This window comes from Lithobates pipiens, unplaced genomic scaffold (assembly GCF_037356315.1).
Source record: "Lithobates pipiens isolate NorthernLeopardFrog02 unplaced genomic scaffold, aLitPip1_a1.2 Scaffold_30, whole genome shotgun sequence".
NCBI classification, from domain to species: domain Eukaryota; kingdom Metazoa; phylum Chordata; class Amphibia; order Anura; family Ranidae; genus Lithobates; species Lithobates pipiens.
The window spans coordinates 71,344,981-71,357,600 of NW_027507791.1; the positions used below are offsets into that span (position 1 = coordinate 71,344,981).

General features: G+C 40.2%; 1 protein-coding gene across 11 annotated transcripts in view; it reads left to right on the plus strand.

Annotated features, from left to right (window-relative positions):
• The window catches only part of KTN1 (kinectin 1), a 210,426-nt gene that overhangs the window by 188,050 nt on the left and 9,756 nt on the right, over positions 1–12,620 (plus strand). For 9 of the 11 annotated variants that reach the window (XM_077464417.1, XM_077464423.1, XM_077464420.1 and 6 more), the window contains 4 exons: positions 1,386–1,457; positions 3,306–3,389; positions 8,471–8,554; positions 11,764–11,847. In XM_077464417.1, the coding sequence (XP_077320543.1) occupies positions 1,386–1,457; positions 3,306–3,389; positions 8,471–8,554; positions 11,764–11,847 (324 nt within the window). The remainder of the gene's footprint in view (positions 1–1,385; positions 1,458–3,305; positions 3,390–8,470; positions 8,555–11,763; positions 11,848–12,620) is intronic. The other 2 variants (XM_077464421.1, XM_077464424.1) reach the window with 1 other exon arrangement.

Consider the following 12,620-nt stretch of genomic DNA (forward strand, 5'->3'; position numbering starts at 1 on the left):
ACAATGCATGGTGCCTACAGAGAAACATGGTGGTGACAGTTTCTTGTGGGGCTGCATGAGTACTGCTGGTGTTGGGGAGCTGCATTTCATCGATGGTATCATGAATTCACAGATGTAATGCTCTATATTGAAAGAGAAGATGCTACCATCACTCCGCCCCTTGGTCCCCGTGCACTTTTCCAACATGACATTGATCCAAAAACACACATCTAAGGCCACTGTTGCATTTTTGAAGAATGGGATGAAAGTGATTCAGTGACCAAGTATGTCTCCTGATCTGAACCTAATCCAACACCTGTGGGGTATTCTGAAGAGTCAAGTTGAGCATCACTCTCCGGGCTCTTAAAGAGGTCATTCTTGAAGAACGGAAAAAGATAGATATTACAATATGTCGCCTAGAAGACTTGGTGCTGTCCTTGCAAATCATGGAGGTCATACAAAATACTATACATAGTAGTTTTTGTTGGGGGGGGGGGGGGGGGGGATGCATTCATTATTGCATCAACTAATTTGAGTAAAAGTTTTTTGTAATCTATTGTAAGTTAAATTTACCTTACTTTCATGTAATGAGCTAAACAAATGTTCTATAAAACTCAGTTTTGTCAAATTTTGGAATTTGTTGTGTTCATTGAGATTGATCTTGCTTTTCAAAAGGGGTGTACTCATTTATGCTGAGATATATATATATATATATATATATATATATATATATATATATATATATATATATATATATATATATATATATATATATATATATATATAAATTATAATGAAAGTGTGTGTGTGTGAGATTTATGTACTTGACTACAGAGAATTTTAAAAACTAAATGTTGACTTTGACCATTGAAAGTAAGTACAGGACAAATATATTAAACCACTACCTTGAGTGAATTCATTGAGGGGAGGGGTTAGAATTGTTTGTCCTATTGACCATTATCATAGGGACTGAAAGTGAGGTTCTTGTGCAATCAGATTTACAGTCAACTTTATATGCATTTGCTTTGTATTTCTTCATCACCAGGTTGTATGTACCACTTGAGCTAAGATAAGCAAGTATTGTAAAATGAGAGGATCTGCTAAGAATTGTTAAGAAAAATTTCTGAAGTTTGATATTTTTTGAGCAATTGAAGCCCCTTCTCCTCTACGCTTTATAGCTGAACAGATCTGAATCATGATATGTGTCCTAAATTATCAATCAGCTGTGTTTCTGTCATTGCCTCCATCATATCCTCATCATACTACCCTAGTACCCTTCCAAGGAAGCACAAGAATTTTTCACTTGTATTGGGTCATTCAACTTCTCACTTAAAAGGAAAAATTGGATTGTCTAATTTTCTTTTTTTAATGTGTAGAATTGACTGATATTTGTTTGTTTTCTTTAGGCAGCATCTGCAGTTCATTCATTGGAACAGGAGGTTGAAAAACTGAAAAGATGGAACAAGGAGGCAGAAAATGTGAGTCTACATTTACCACCAGCCCACATGATCTACTTTGTGAAAAATGGACAGCCTCATGTATATGTGTGTTTTATGCACACACACAATAGAATTGTGTCTTTGTTCTCTGTTTACTTGCACCCATTTGATCTGTTAAATATTCCACTCAGTGTTCTCTCTGTTCAATAGGTGCAAAAAATCTTTTAACCATGGTGAAAATGTAGTGCTGTCCTGTGGACAATGCAAGGATTTTAATTAGCTCTCATAGTTCTTGTATGTAAATACAGAATAATTGACCTTTTTGCAGTGAGGAACAAGATGGGAAGAAGGTTTGCGTAGATGAAGACAGCTGGGCAGGGCCGACACCAGATACTCGGCGAAAATGCTGTTTTATCAGCCTATAATAGGATTTAGAGGCTACGTTTATTTGTCAGATCAATAGGCATTCTGTATTCTTCTGTACTGGTAGGGTCTTTAAACACTTAAGATCTACTCCATAGCAGTTTTACTTCTACAGGGCGGCACTTCTGCGTCGGATCCTGTATTTGTATACGTGATCCGGCTCTTCCGGGTGCGAATGTGCGCTGCCAGTGGCATTCCCCCGCTGTGATTATACGGATTGGCTCTCAAACCAGCTCCCACCGATTGTTCGATACGGAGGCAGGACGGAGGTCTGCCTATGTTAACAAGCCAGATCGTCGTTCTGTCAGGAGGGAAGGCATGAGTCCTTTGTCTCTGCAAAGCATGAACACGGATCTATGCCTTCCCCTAGTAAAAGAACCTCCCATACTACACAAAAACACAGGTTAGGCCAGTGTTTCTCAAATCCAGTCCTCAGGTCCCCCCAACAGGTCATGTTTTCAGGTTTTCCATTATTTTGCACAGGTGATTTGATCAGTTTCACTGCCTTAGCAATTACCACAGCCGTTTCATCTGAGAGAAATCCTGAAAACATGACCTGTTGGGGGGGCCTGAGGACTGGATTTGAGAAACACTGGGTTAGGCACACAGTTAACCCACTTATTGTCCCTGATGTTAACCCCTTCCCTGTCAGTGTCATTAGTATAGTGATAGTTCATTTTTTAAATTTTTTTTTTAAACACTGATCACTGTGTTAGTGTCACTGGTCCCCAAAAATGTCAAGTGTCTGTCAGTGGTAGAATGTCCACCGCAAAATCACAGTCCTGCTATAAGTTGCTGATCGTCGCCATTAATAGTAATAAAATAAATAAAAATATCCCACAGTTTGTAGATGCTGTAACTTTTGCGCAAACCAATCAATATACGCTTATTGAGATTTTTTTTTTTAACCAGTATTATGTAGCAGAATACATATTGGCCTAAATTGATGAAGATAGGAAGTAGAGGACATGTTTCATTGTCACCGTGTTCATCAGAAGTAGGGTCTCCATTGGAAGGTTTTCCTCTTTAGTCCTGTTTTGGTGACAACTCAAAATTTGGGTTTTTCTTTTACTTTGACTTTCAGTGACAATGGGCACAAGGACAAATAGACGAGGGTGAATTTCCCTATCCAGGACACAGCAGTAAAAACCTGACAGATGTTCTAGTCTGTATCCACTCTATTAAAATTAAATAAAAAAGCTTATACCTTTTTAAAATTCAGTAAAACTTGTGTAGTAAATATAACAGTCCTGTAGTAAATTTAATTTGTGCAGTAATGAATTTTAGTGTGTTAAATTCATTTTTTCTTTCATTAAAATACGGGAAAAAAAAAACTTAGGCTTGATAATGCTGCATGCGCTATGGTTTGTGAATTGAAGATAAACATTGACCAGAGGCTCTTCTATGCACAGACGCCATCACTGACTATAACATTTTAAGTAACACTAGTTTATATTTCTTAAGTTACTAAAGGAGAAAGAGAGTTTGGAAACAGAGCTGGAAAAGGCAGAGCTTGAGAGAACTACCTACGTGTCAGAAGTCAGAGAGGTAATTTATTGAAATGTGTTTTTATAATATCTTACTGTGCTGAGCTGGTGACGTACAATGAGCCAAAAGTAATTGCAGATGCCAGTTTAAGTTGGGCAGAGCTGATCTGCTGTATGTAGAAATGGCCTTTGTTCCATGGAATGGGGTTTCAACTAGCCTGTATGCTTAAGGTGAACAAATGCATCATTTAAAGTTGGTACTGGACATCCTTCATTGAATTCAGGAACTAAAACCTGGTACAAGCTTGCTGAAAGCCGGTCAGTTACGCAGAAACTGTCCAACTTTCTGTACATATACAACGCTGCCTATTCAATAAAAAACGGTCTAATGATCGGCTTCTATCAAATGGTCATACGGGAAAACCAGCATTCGATCAGCGCTTGCAGACAATCACTGATTGACCAGTAATGAAGGCAGCAGAGGGGGAGGGGGGCGGACTGAAAAGAGTTTAGAACCTTTTGGCTCTTGTTCTGTCTGATGGTTGTCAGAACATGAAGATGGAGAAAATCTCCCTGTTTTGGGACTGTTTAACAGGTATCGGATAGGACTATGATTATTAGTGAATTCTGGGCTCAGGATCAAACCTCTAAAGAAAAGAGAACTATAATTAAAAACGTAAAACTAAAGCTGCTATATCTACGTTTATTCCCTGCCTATTTAAAAAAAAAGTGCATCACAAATGCAGTGCTTCATATCATAAAATATGAATATTAAATATCCACAGATATCTCAAAAAATCTCTATTAATGTACCTGCTAGGAACGCACAGATACTGGTTTTGTACCAACGTGTACCGATACTTTCAGTCATGTGCTCGCCGATACCAAGCATCAATGTCTTTGTGGTGCAAATTTAAGTCTATACAAAATAAATGGGCTCAAATTGTACTGCAACGAATCGCATGCATTTTGAGCAGGAGCGCCGTGTTATTCCTGTGCCAATCGCATGCTGTTTTCCCCACCGCTCCTGTGAGAACCCAGTGTAGAAAGACAGAAGCGCCATCTAAATGTAGCAAACGGTTCATTCAATTTTTTTTAGGACTGTTAAAAGTTCATATCTCGCATGTTAAATCCAAATCTGCACGGTCGGTGTCCACCGATGAAGGAAAACTACAACCTCTTGCTATGCTCTCTTGGCTGGAAGAGATCTATAGGCTGTTTGCTCCCAAGCTGACATCACTTCCCCCGTATACCCACGTGTCTGCTCCAAGCTGGTTTACAGAGGTCCTATAACTTTCTACATCTCCTCAAGCCCTGTGAGCACTGCAAGCGGCCATGGTTTTCCATCGTTGGTGGGATGGGGACATTATGACCGTGTAGATTTGGATTTGAAATGCGAGATATGTACTTTTAACATGTGAGTTGTTTTATTATTTTTTAATAAACTGTTTGACCATTGCTGCGCTATGGCGCTTCCATGTCTATCTATACTGGGTTCACACAAGAGCATTGGGGAAAAACTCATGTGATTCGAACAATTGCACCGCATTCCTGTTCAAAATGCATGAGATTCTTTACAACACAATTTGAGCCCATTCATTTTGTATGGGGTCAAATCACACCGCAAGGTATCGGTTTTGGGTATCAGAGCATCAGTACAAATACTCGTGCAAATACTTGGTATCGGCATCGGTACAACCCTAGTACCTTCACATCCCCATATCATGCTTTGTACTAAAATGATTAAGATTAATTCAACTGAATCAATATGCATTCGTACATCCCCAATTAGAACTGCAAAATATTTAAGCTTCTTCCACCAATAACGGATAAGCGTTGTCCTCTTTAAATACATTGTGCATAATGTCCATACTGTGCTCTGGTGGTGTAAAACCCCAAGATATGATGACCCCTTTAATGAAAAGAAGGTCTAAACATGCTTGTTCACAGCAGTGCAGCTAGTATCAGTTGTATTTTTTTTTTTTTTTTTTTTTTTTTTTACATATGGATACCAGAGTTGGAGAAAACTTACTTTGCCGGGGGGGCGTCCTCCTGTGATCGCATGCCCTCCTGCGGCGTGCTCTGAAATCACTGCGTCCTTAAGGACACAGCTGATCAGATAGGGGTAAAGGGCCAATCACAGCAGCCCTATACAACGTGATAAGCTAGGTCCAATGACAGCTGATAAAGATGTAAACACAAGCCGGTTATCATCCGCGTAAGGATACCCATTCTAAAATAATTCCAGAGATAGGAAAGTAATATACAGTTGTGTGTTTTTTTATTTTTTTTGGTTTTTGCTTGTTTTTTAATACGATGTATCCAAAAACAAGCAAGTAACATATATTGGTCATTTTACTGTAGACCGAGAAAGGCAAGTAAAATGCATGGTTCTTTTACCATTTCCAGAGAAAAGCAAGTAAAATACTTTGACTCCTTTACCATAGGGCAAAAAAATCAAGTAAAATACTTTGGTCCTTTTTCACTTTCAGATGTGTTTTATGGAAAAGTTAAAAAAAAAATAGTCTTACAACCAAGGTAAATACAGACAAAGAGATGCAATCACAGTAGAGTTATACATAGACAGAAATCCAAAACTGCTCCATAAATTTCACCATATGGCAAAAAAGAGAAACAAACTACACAATATCGGCAAGGAGGGTACATCAAGGGTCACATTACTAGGTATACAAAGACCTATGTATAAGGTTAGCAAATAAACAGGCAGCATTCAGTATCAGCACGTAATTGAAGGCAGGTATCCAGGACAGCCACCCAATGGTCACAGATTTTATTATATTTGGTTGGGCACCCTCCTGTGTATGTAGATGAGTTTCTTATAGGGTAAAAATTTACTTCCTGACACCAGGCTTGAAGTGTGGGAGGGAGTGCCTGCATCTATTGGCGTGCGTGCCATAGCGATCAAAAGCACTTCCTGTAGAAAGTGTCTCAAACTTATCATCCTCAGGGTTAGAAAAGAGACTTTAACAGGCAAACCCTCGGGTCAACTGTCAAAGGTGAGCCCATCTTATTGTAATCTAATTGAACCACTTGCAACCAGTAGTTGTGTATCGCCAGGCATTCCTCAGTGTGTGGAGAAAGGCCCCCTGGGGATCAGGACATGGAGGGGAGTGAAAGGAGCTGTACCTTGCAATACATACTGGGGTCGGGTATGATCTATTCAGAATGTAAAGTTGTGTAAGGTGATCTTAAGCATTGGGAGACAGCTGTTTACATGCACCCAGTATTTCAGCCCAGTCCTCATCCTCCTTATCCTCCTTATCCTCCTCATCCTCCACATCCCCAATAATTTGGCACCCATCTGGATGTTAGTTGCTAGGCCAATTTAATGGCCGAGGGAGTGAGAAGATCCGTGTGGAATATGGAAATCTGCTTCTTAGGATCGTATCCAAGATGGGGAAGGTCGGGAACTTTGGAGGAGGGCCGGGAAACTGGGTATGTAGAGCATGCCGTAGTTGTAAATATCAGAAACGCATGGAGTTTGGGAGGAAAGATTCATCCTTAAGCTCTTGAAAAGATTTTAGCCCAGTTCCAGTAAAAATCACATTGGTCCTTTTTTAATATAACCAGAAACAAGCAACCAAAATACATGGACACTCTTAATATTTTTCAATATATCCAGTGACAAGCAGCCTCCTCTTTCCATGCGTTCTCAGAACTGTCATCGCATGCTCAAGCCATTCCAAACATTCTGTACGTTCCACCTGACTGTACTGTGCACAGATTAGCAGTACACTGGGGTTGATTTATTAAACCTAGAGAGTGCAAAATCAGTCACACTTCTGCAGAGAAACCAACCAGCTTCCAGGTTTTATTGCCAAAGATTAATGAAACAAGCTGATGTTAGAAGCTGATGGGTTTCTTTGCAGAAGTTTGATTTTCCACGCTCTAGTTTTAGTAAATAAACCCCATTGTAGAGGAACTGTTAGATTGGACGTCTTGGCCACAAACTGCTGGAAAAAGTCAGCCTCTGCTTACGCCCTGTCCAATACATGTGATCCCAGACAGCCTATTGTTGAAAGCAGGATTGAACATCCAGAAGGAACATCTGGCCCTGTCCTGTTTGTCATCTTGCTCAGGAGCATTCTGCCCCTACAGTGCAATCTTCAGAAGCTATGTTTGCAGAAGCCTGGGCATTAGGCTTTGAATCACAAAGGCTGAAAAGGTAGCTGTTAAAGTTTGTATTTATATGGATATGTTTGAAATGGCATCTTTTTTAAAGATCAGTTATTCTTCATAGTGAAACTGCTTTGTCAATGCAACAGGCTAATTTTAATGACCGCACCACCATCTGCTTATGTTTGTCCTTTTGCTTCTCATTTTCTCGGTCTACTTATAGCAAGTATAGCATCCACTGCTTCAGGGAGTGGGGATACTGCAGTTCACTCCCCTTTCTCCCCGGCATTTAAGCCAAAATTAAAAGTTTGCACAGGCCAAGTTTAACTTCTTTTTTATTTTTATTTTTTTATTTTTTTCTAAATTCCACCTCCCCTATGTACCAACATAGCTTTAATGTACAGAAATAATTTGCATAAATAAAACATCTTTCCTTTAATTCTACACATGCTTACCTCACTCTTCCTGCATCATCTATCCTCAGCAGGTCAACTCCTTCCTGTGTCATGACCTAAAGTCTGACCAGGAAGTAAGGCAGAAGTAATGGAGCAGTGTTTTTAAACGGCTATGAAGAGAGTTGGGTTAGCTTGTGTAGAACTAATGGAAAGCAGTTTTATTTTTGCAAAATAAGTACATTAATTGGTAGATAGGGGAGTTTGAATTTAGCGGGGAAAAAAGGTGAACTTAGCCTTTAAAGCTTACATGGATCCTCTTCTCTTTGCTCCCAGCTTCCATTTAAGTGAACCTGTTGCTTGTCCCTATATGGACAAAGCACATGTTCACTTTAAGTATCTGTAAGGAAAACTTACAAACTCTTGTGCATATTTACCAGTGCAGATTCTAATTAAAACTTTCAAGAGCGGGTACGAAAAAATAAAAAGAATCCGACTGGTGGATATGGGCAAGCCCATATACTATCATTTCAGACACCTTTGTTAAGTGTGGCCCGTGTGTTCTATGCCTGTGATGGGAGAGCCGCTTTACAAACTCTGAACTTCATTTCAGCTGAAAGATCTGTTGACTGAATTGCAAAGAAAGCTTGATGGTTCATATTCAGAAGCAGTAAGGCAGAATGAAGAGCTGACCTTGGTAAGAAGATGTCTCTCTTCTGTGTCTCTGGAGACTCCCGCTCCTACCTGTACTCAGCTTTTCTGTTGGATAGAATGAGGGCCTATCTGTCCCTTTGTCAAGCTTTCAATCTTTTGCCTGTTTACCTTCCTCACATCATTAAACAATACCATTTTATTTTTAACTTTTAATCCACTTAAAGTAGTTAACACCAATGCATGCATTAAGCCCGTGATGCTGCAGATGGACTGCGTTTCAAGAGTTTGTATTAATCTTGATCTTGTAATAATTCAATAACGTCTGTGTAATATAAATACTTGTTGTCGGGCAGGTGACACAAGTGATGCTTGTATTCTGTAGGCAGATCCATTCTTAAAAAGTCACCCTCTTGTCCTGTCCTCTCTGAGTTGCACTATCCTTTTCTCTTTTTGCCAAATTATTTAAAGTCTAAGATGACCTCTGTAAAAAAAAATAAAAAAAATAAAATAAAAAATAAAATAATAATAAATGCACGTATTTTTGCAGGAATAATGGGCATTTATTATTTTTTTCCACAGGAGCCTGCAGGTCATTGCACCCGCATCAGTAGATCGCGGGTGCTATGTTGGGCTTGTGCAGATAATCCCTACAGCTTTCTGCCCATACCTCTGTATGGGCTGTCAGTTTAGAAGCTGGGATTGTGAATGAACTATGGGGGCACTCGTCAGCACCCTTCCAGTTCCTTGAGAACTACGAGTTGTCTGCTGCATTGTCAGTGGGACTTGTAGTTTCCTTAATCACAGATTTCTGTGAATGAACGAGGAGCAGTTTTCAAAATGTGCCCACTGTCGCAACGAGGGGGCTCTGGCGGTGGGTAGGAGCATGTTGCACCCTAAATATGAATGTAACATGTTCCTGAAGGTGAACCTATCCTTTAAAGCAGACTTGTAAATGCATAAATATGTAGTCTGCCATGCTGATAACTCCTTTTACCATGCAGATACTTGGGCTTCAATATTTTCTGGGACAGTGGTCTAAAACAAGTAAAGAAAAAAGGAATTCTGTGTGAATTTCCTTTGCTGAAAGCTTTCCCTGAGTATGTGGCAGGAACATGCCAGACACATCCAAGTAACTTTTTTTTATTTTTTTAAGAAGGGTTTGCGCAATTGCAGCCTCTATATTCCTCTTAAGACAAATTTACTTTAAAAAGATTCTTTCACAAGTTTAAAAAATTGCAAGTAAATGTACTGAAAAACTAGCATTTTAAATGCGTACTTAGTGTTTTTCCTTTCTGTAAACAATTTTCCTTTCTTGTCCATTAAACACTAAAGGATCGGGCCTATTTTTGACACCTCTTTACAAGTTAAGATCATTTTTGTTGCTAGAAAATTACTTAGAACCCCCAAACGTTATATATTTTTTAGACACCCTAGAGAATAAAATGGCGGTCACTGCAATACTTTGTCACACCATATTTGCACAGCTGTCTTACAAACGTATTTTTTGGGGGAAAAAAAATCACTTTTTTTTTGGAATTAAAAAATAAGAACACCGTGAAATTAGGTTAATTTGCTATATTGTGGATCTGATGTCATGCTGAGTAAATTGATACCAAACATGTCATGCTTCAAAATTGCGGCAGCTCGTGGAATGGTGATAAACTTTGGCACTTCTCCATAGGCGACGTTGAAAATATTTTACAGGTTATCAGTTTTGAGGTACAGAAGAAGCCCTGTGCTAGAATTATTGCTCTCGCTCTAACATTCGTGGTGATACCTCACGTGTGGTTTGAATACAGTTTTCATATGTGGGCGCAACTTATGTATTCACTCGCTTCTGTGTGCAATTTTTTATTTTTACACTTTCCTTAAAAAAAAAAAATACTTTGGATCACTTTTTTCATATTACAAGAAACGTAAATATCCCTTGTAATAGAAAAAAAAAGCATGACGGGACCTCTTTAATGTGGAGTGGATGTAGAGTCGAGTGGGGGCCCATCATTCCCTCACTCGACTTAGTGGCAAGCAGGGGACAGCATAGGATCGTCTCCACCGCTACCGACAGATCTGGTAAGTGGCAGAGACAACTGGGAAGGGGTATGGCACCTCTCACCACTGATAAGTGATTTTGCGGCGAATCCCCCGCTGAGACCACTTGTATCTTAAAGCGGACTGGGGTTATGGCAGCAATCTGCTGCCATAACGATATTCAGCATCAACAGACTATTGTATATCGATGACGGGCGGTCCGGAAGTGGTTATGGGACACAGGAAGGCTTTCACTTTCAGGTTGAACTACCGCCTACAGAAGGTTAGGCCATCCCCAGTCTTTCTTTTGAGATGCTGTGTCCAGGCCCTGCTGGACTGAACATTGTGGCCATAGCCTGGCAGTGACCTTTGGTGGGCTACTCTCTTAGGCTGGCCATAGACTGTTTGAATCTTGGCTGGTTCAGCAGGAACCGCCCGAGATTCAAACTGTGTGTTGGCAGGCTGAATGTACCATGTTGATCAATCGACTTTGGTACAACCAGCCTGCCAGATTCTCTTGCGATTTATAGCTAGCAGCTGCTATAGCTGCTAGCAATAATCACTGTCTTCGCCCGATGGGGACAACTTCCCCCGACAGGAGCAAACAATTGATTGGCAGGAGGGATTCCCCTGTCAGCACTATCAGTGTTGATAAGGGAATCGTGCAAATAAATTTGCACGATCAATGTCCAGCCTTACTTACAGAGTGGCACACTGAGTTTCCTCTCATAAACATAGAATTCAGATGCACAGTTTCTAGATCTTTAACTGTTAGGACAGACACTGATAATGAGATCTGCCACCACAGTACAGACAGGATTAATTGTATTAAACTTTTATGTTCAACTTTAAGGTGGTTCTAAAGCCGCAACTATCTATGCAACTATCTATGCATTACAGTGCAAATCCACCTGTGCTGCTGCAGCAGTAATGTAAGCAGCCATTTTTAAATGTATGCTATGTGAATGAGAGCATGCAACAAGTATAAAGTTGGTGTTATCCATATTTGGCTGCAAACTTGGAAATACATTTTAAGACTTTTAGATTTTTAAACAGTAGATGCTTTTAGCATTAATAGGATGCCTAAAGTTTGTTAAATGCAGATATAGAGAAGATTGTTGTTGAAATTAATGATCTGGTGATGGTCTCTATAAGTCTTTTTGCTCAGTGACTGTAATATCCAGGGAAAATAACGTTTTTTTTTGTTTTTTATAACACCAATAGCTGAAGAGTCAACTGAATGACACAATAAAGAAACTGGAAATGGAGCAGAGCGAGCGTCAAAAAGTGGCCAGTGATTTACACGAGGTGAGAAAATCCAAACAACACAGGTCTATTGGGCAGGAAGTCATTAAACTAAGGACAGACATACATGATGAAATGTCTTAACTACAACCTGTTGCAGGAAAGAAATTTGCTTGATAACTCCCATTGACAAAGCCTGTTTGGATGGGGGGGGGGGGATCCCTCCTTACGGGCTATTTTCTTCTCCCACTGTAGCAGCCGCTAGCAATAATCTCAAGAGAATCTGACAGGCTGGTTGTACCCAAATTGATCGACCCAACTTGGTACATTCAGCCTGCCCTTTAACGGTTCAAATCTCGGCTGGTTCCTGCTGAACCGTCCGGGATTCGAACTGTGGCTGGCCTTAGTTTAATGGCAGACTCTTTGGCCGGCCTTAGTTTAATGGCAGACTCTTTGGCCGGCCTTAGTTTAATGGCAGACTCTTTGGCCGGCCTTAGGTTAATGGCAGACTCTTTGGCTGGCCTTAGGTTAATGGCAGACTCTTTGGCTGGCCTTAGGTTAATGGCAGACTCTTTGGCCGGCCTTAGGTTAATGGCAGACTCTTTGGCCGGCCTTAGGTTAATGGCAGACTCTTTGGCCGGCCTTAGGTTAATGGCAGACTCTTTGGCCGGCCTTAAGACTGTGCTTCACCTGGTGCATTATGGGATTGAGCAGGAGTGTAGGGCAGAACAGTAACTGTGTTTGGTGATCACAACATCTGGTATGGAGTTACAAATGTTGCATTAAGCCAACAGCTTTTTTTTTTTATATACCTGTCTGAATCCAGAAAAGCCCAT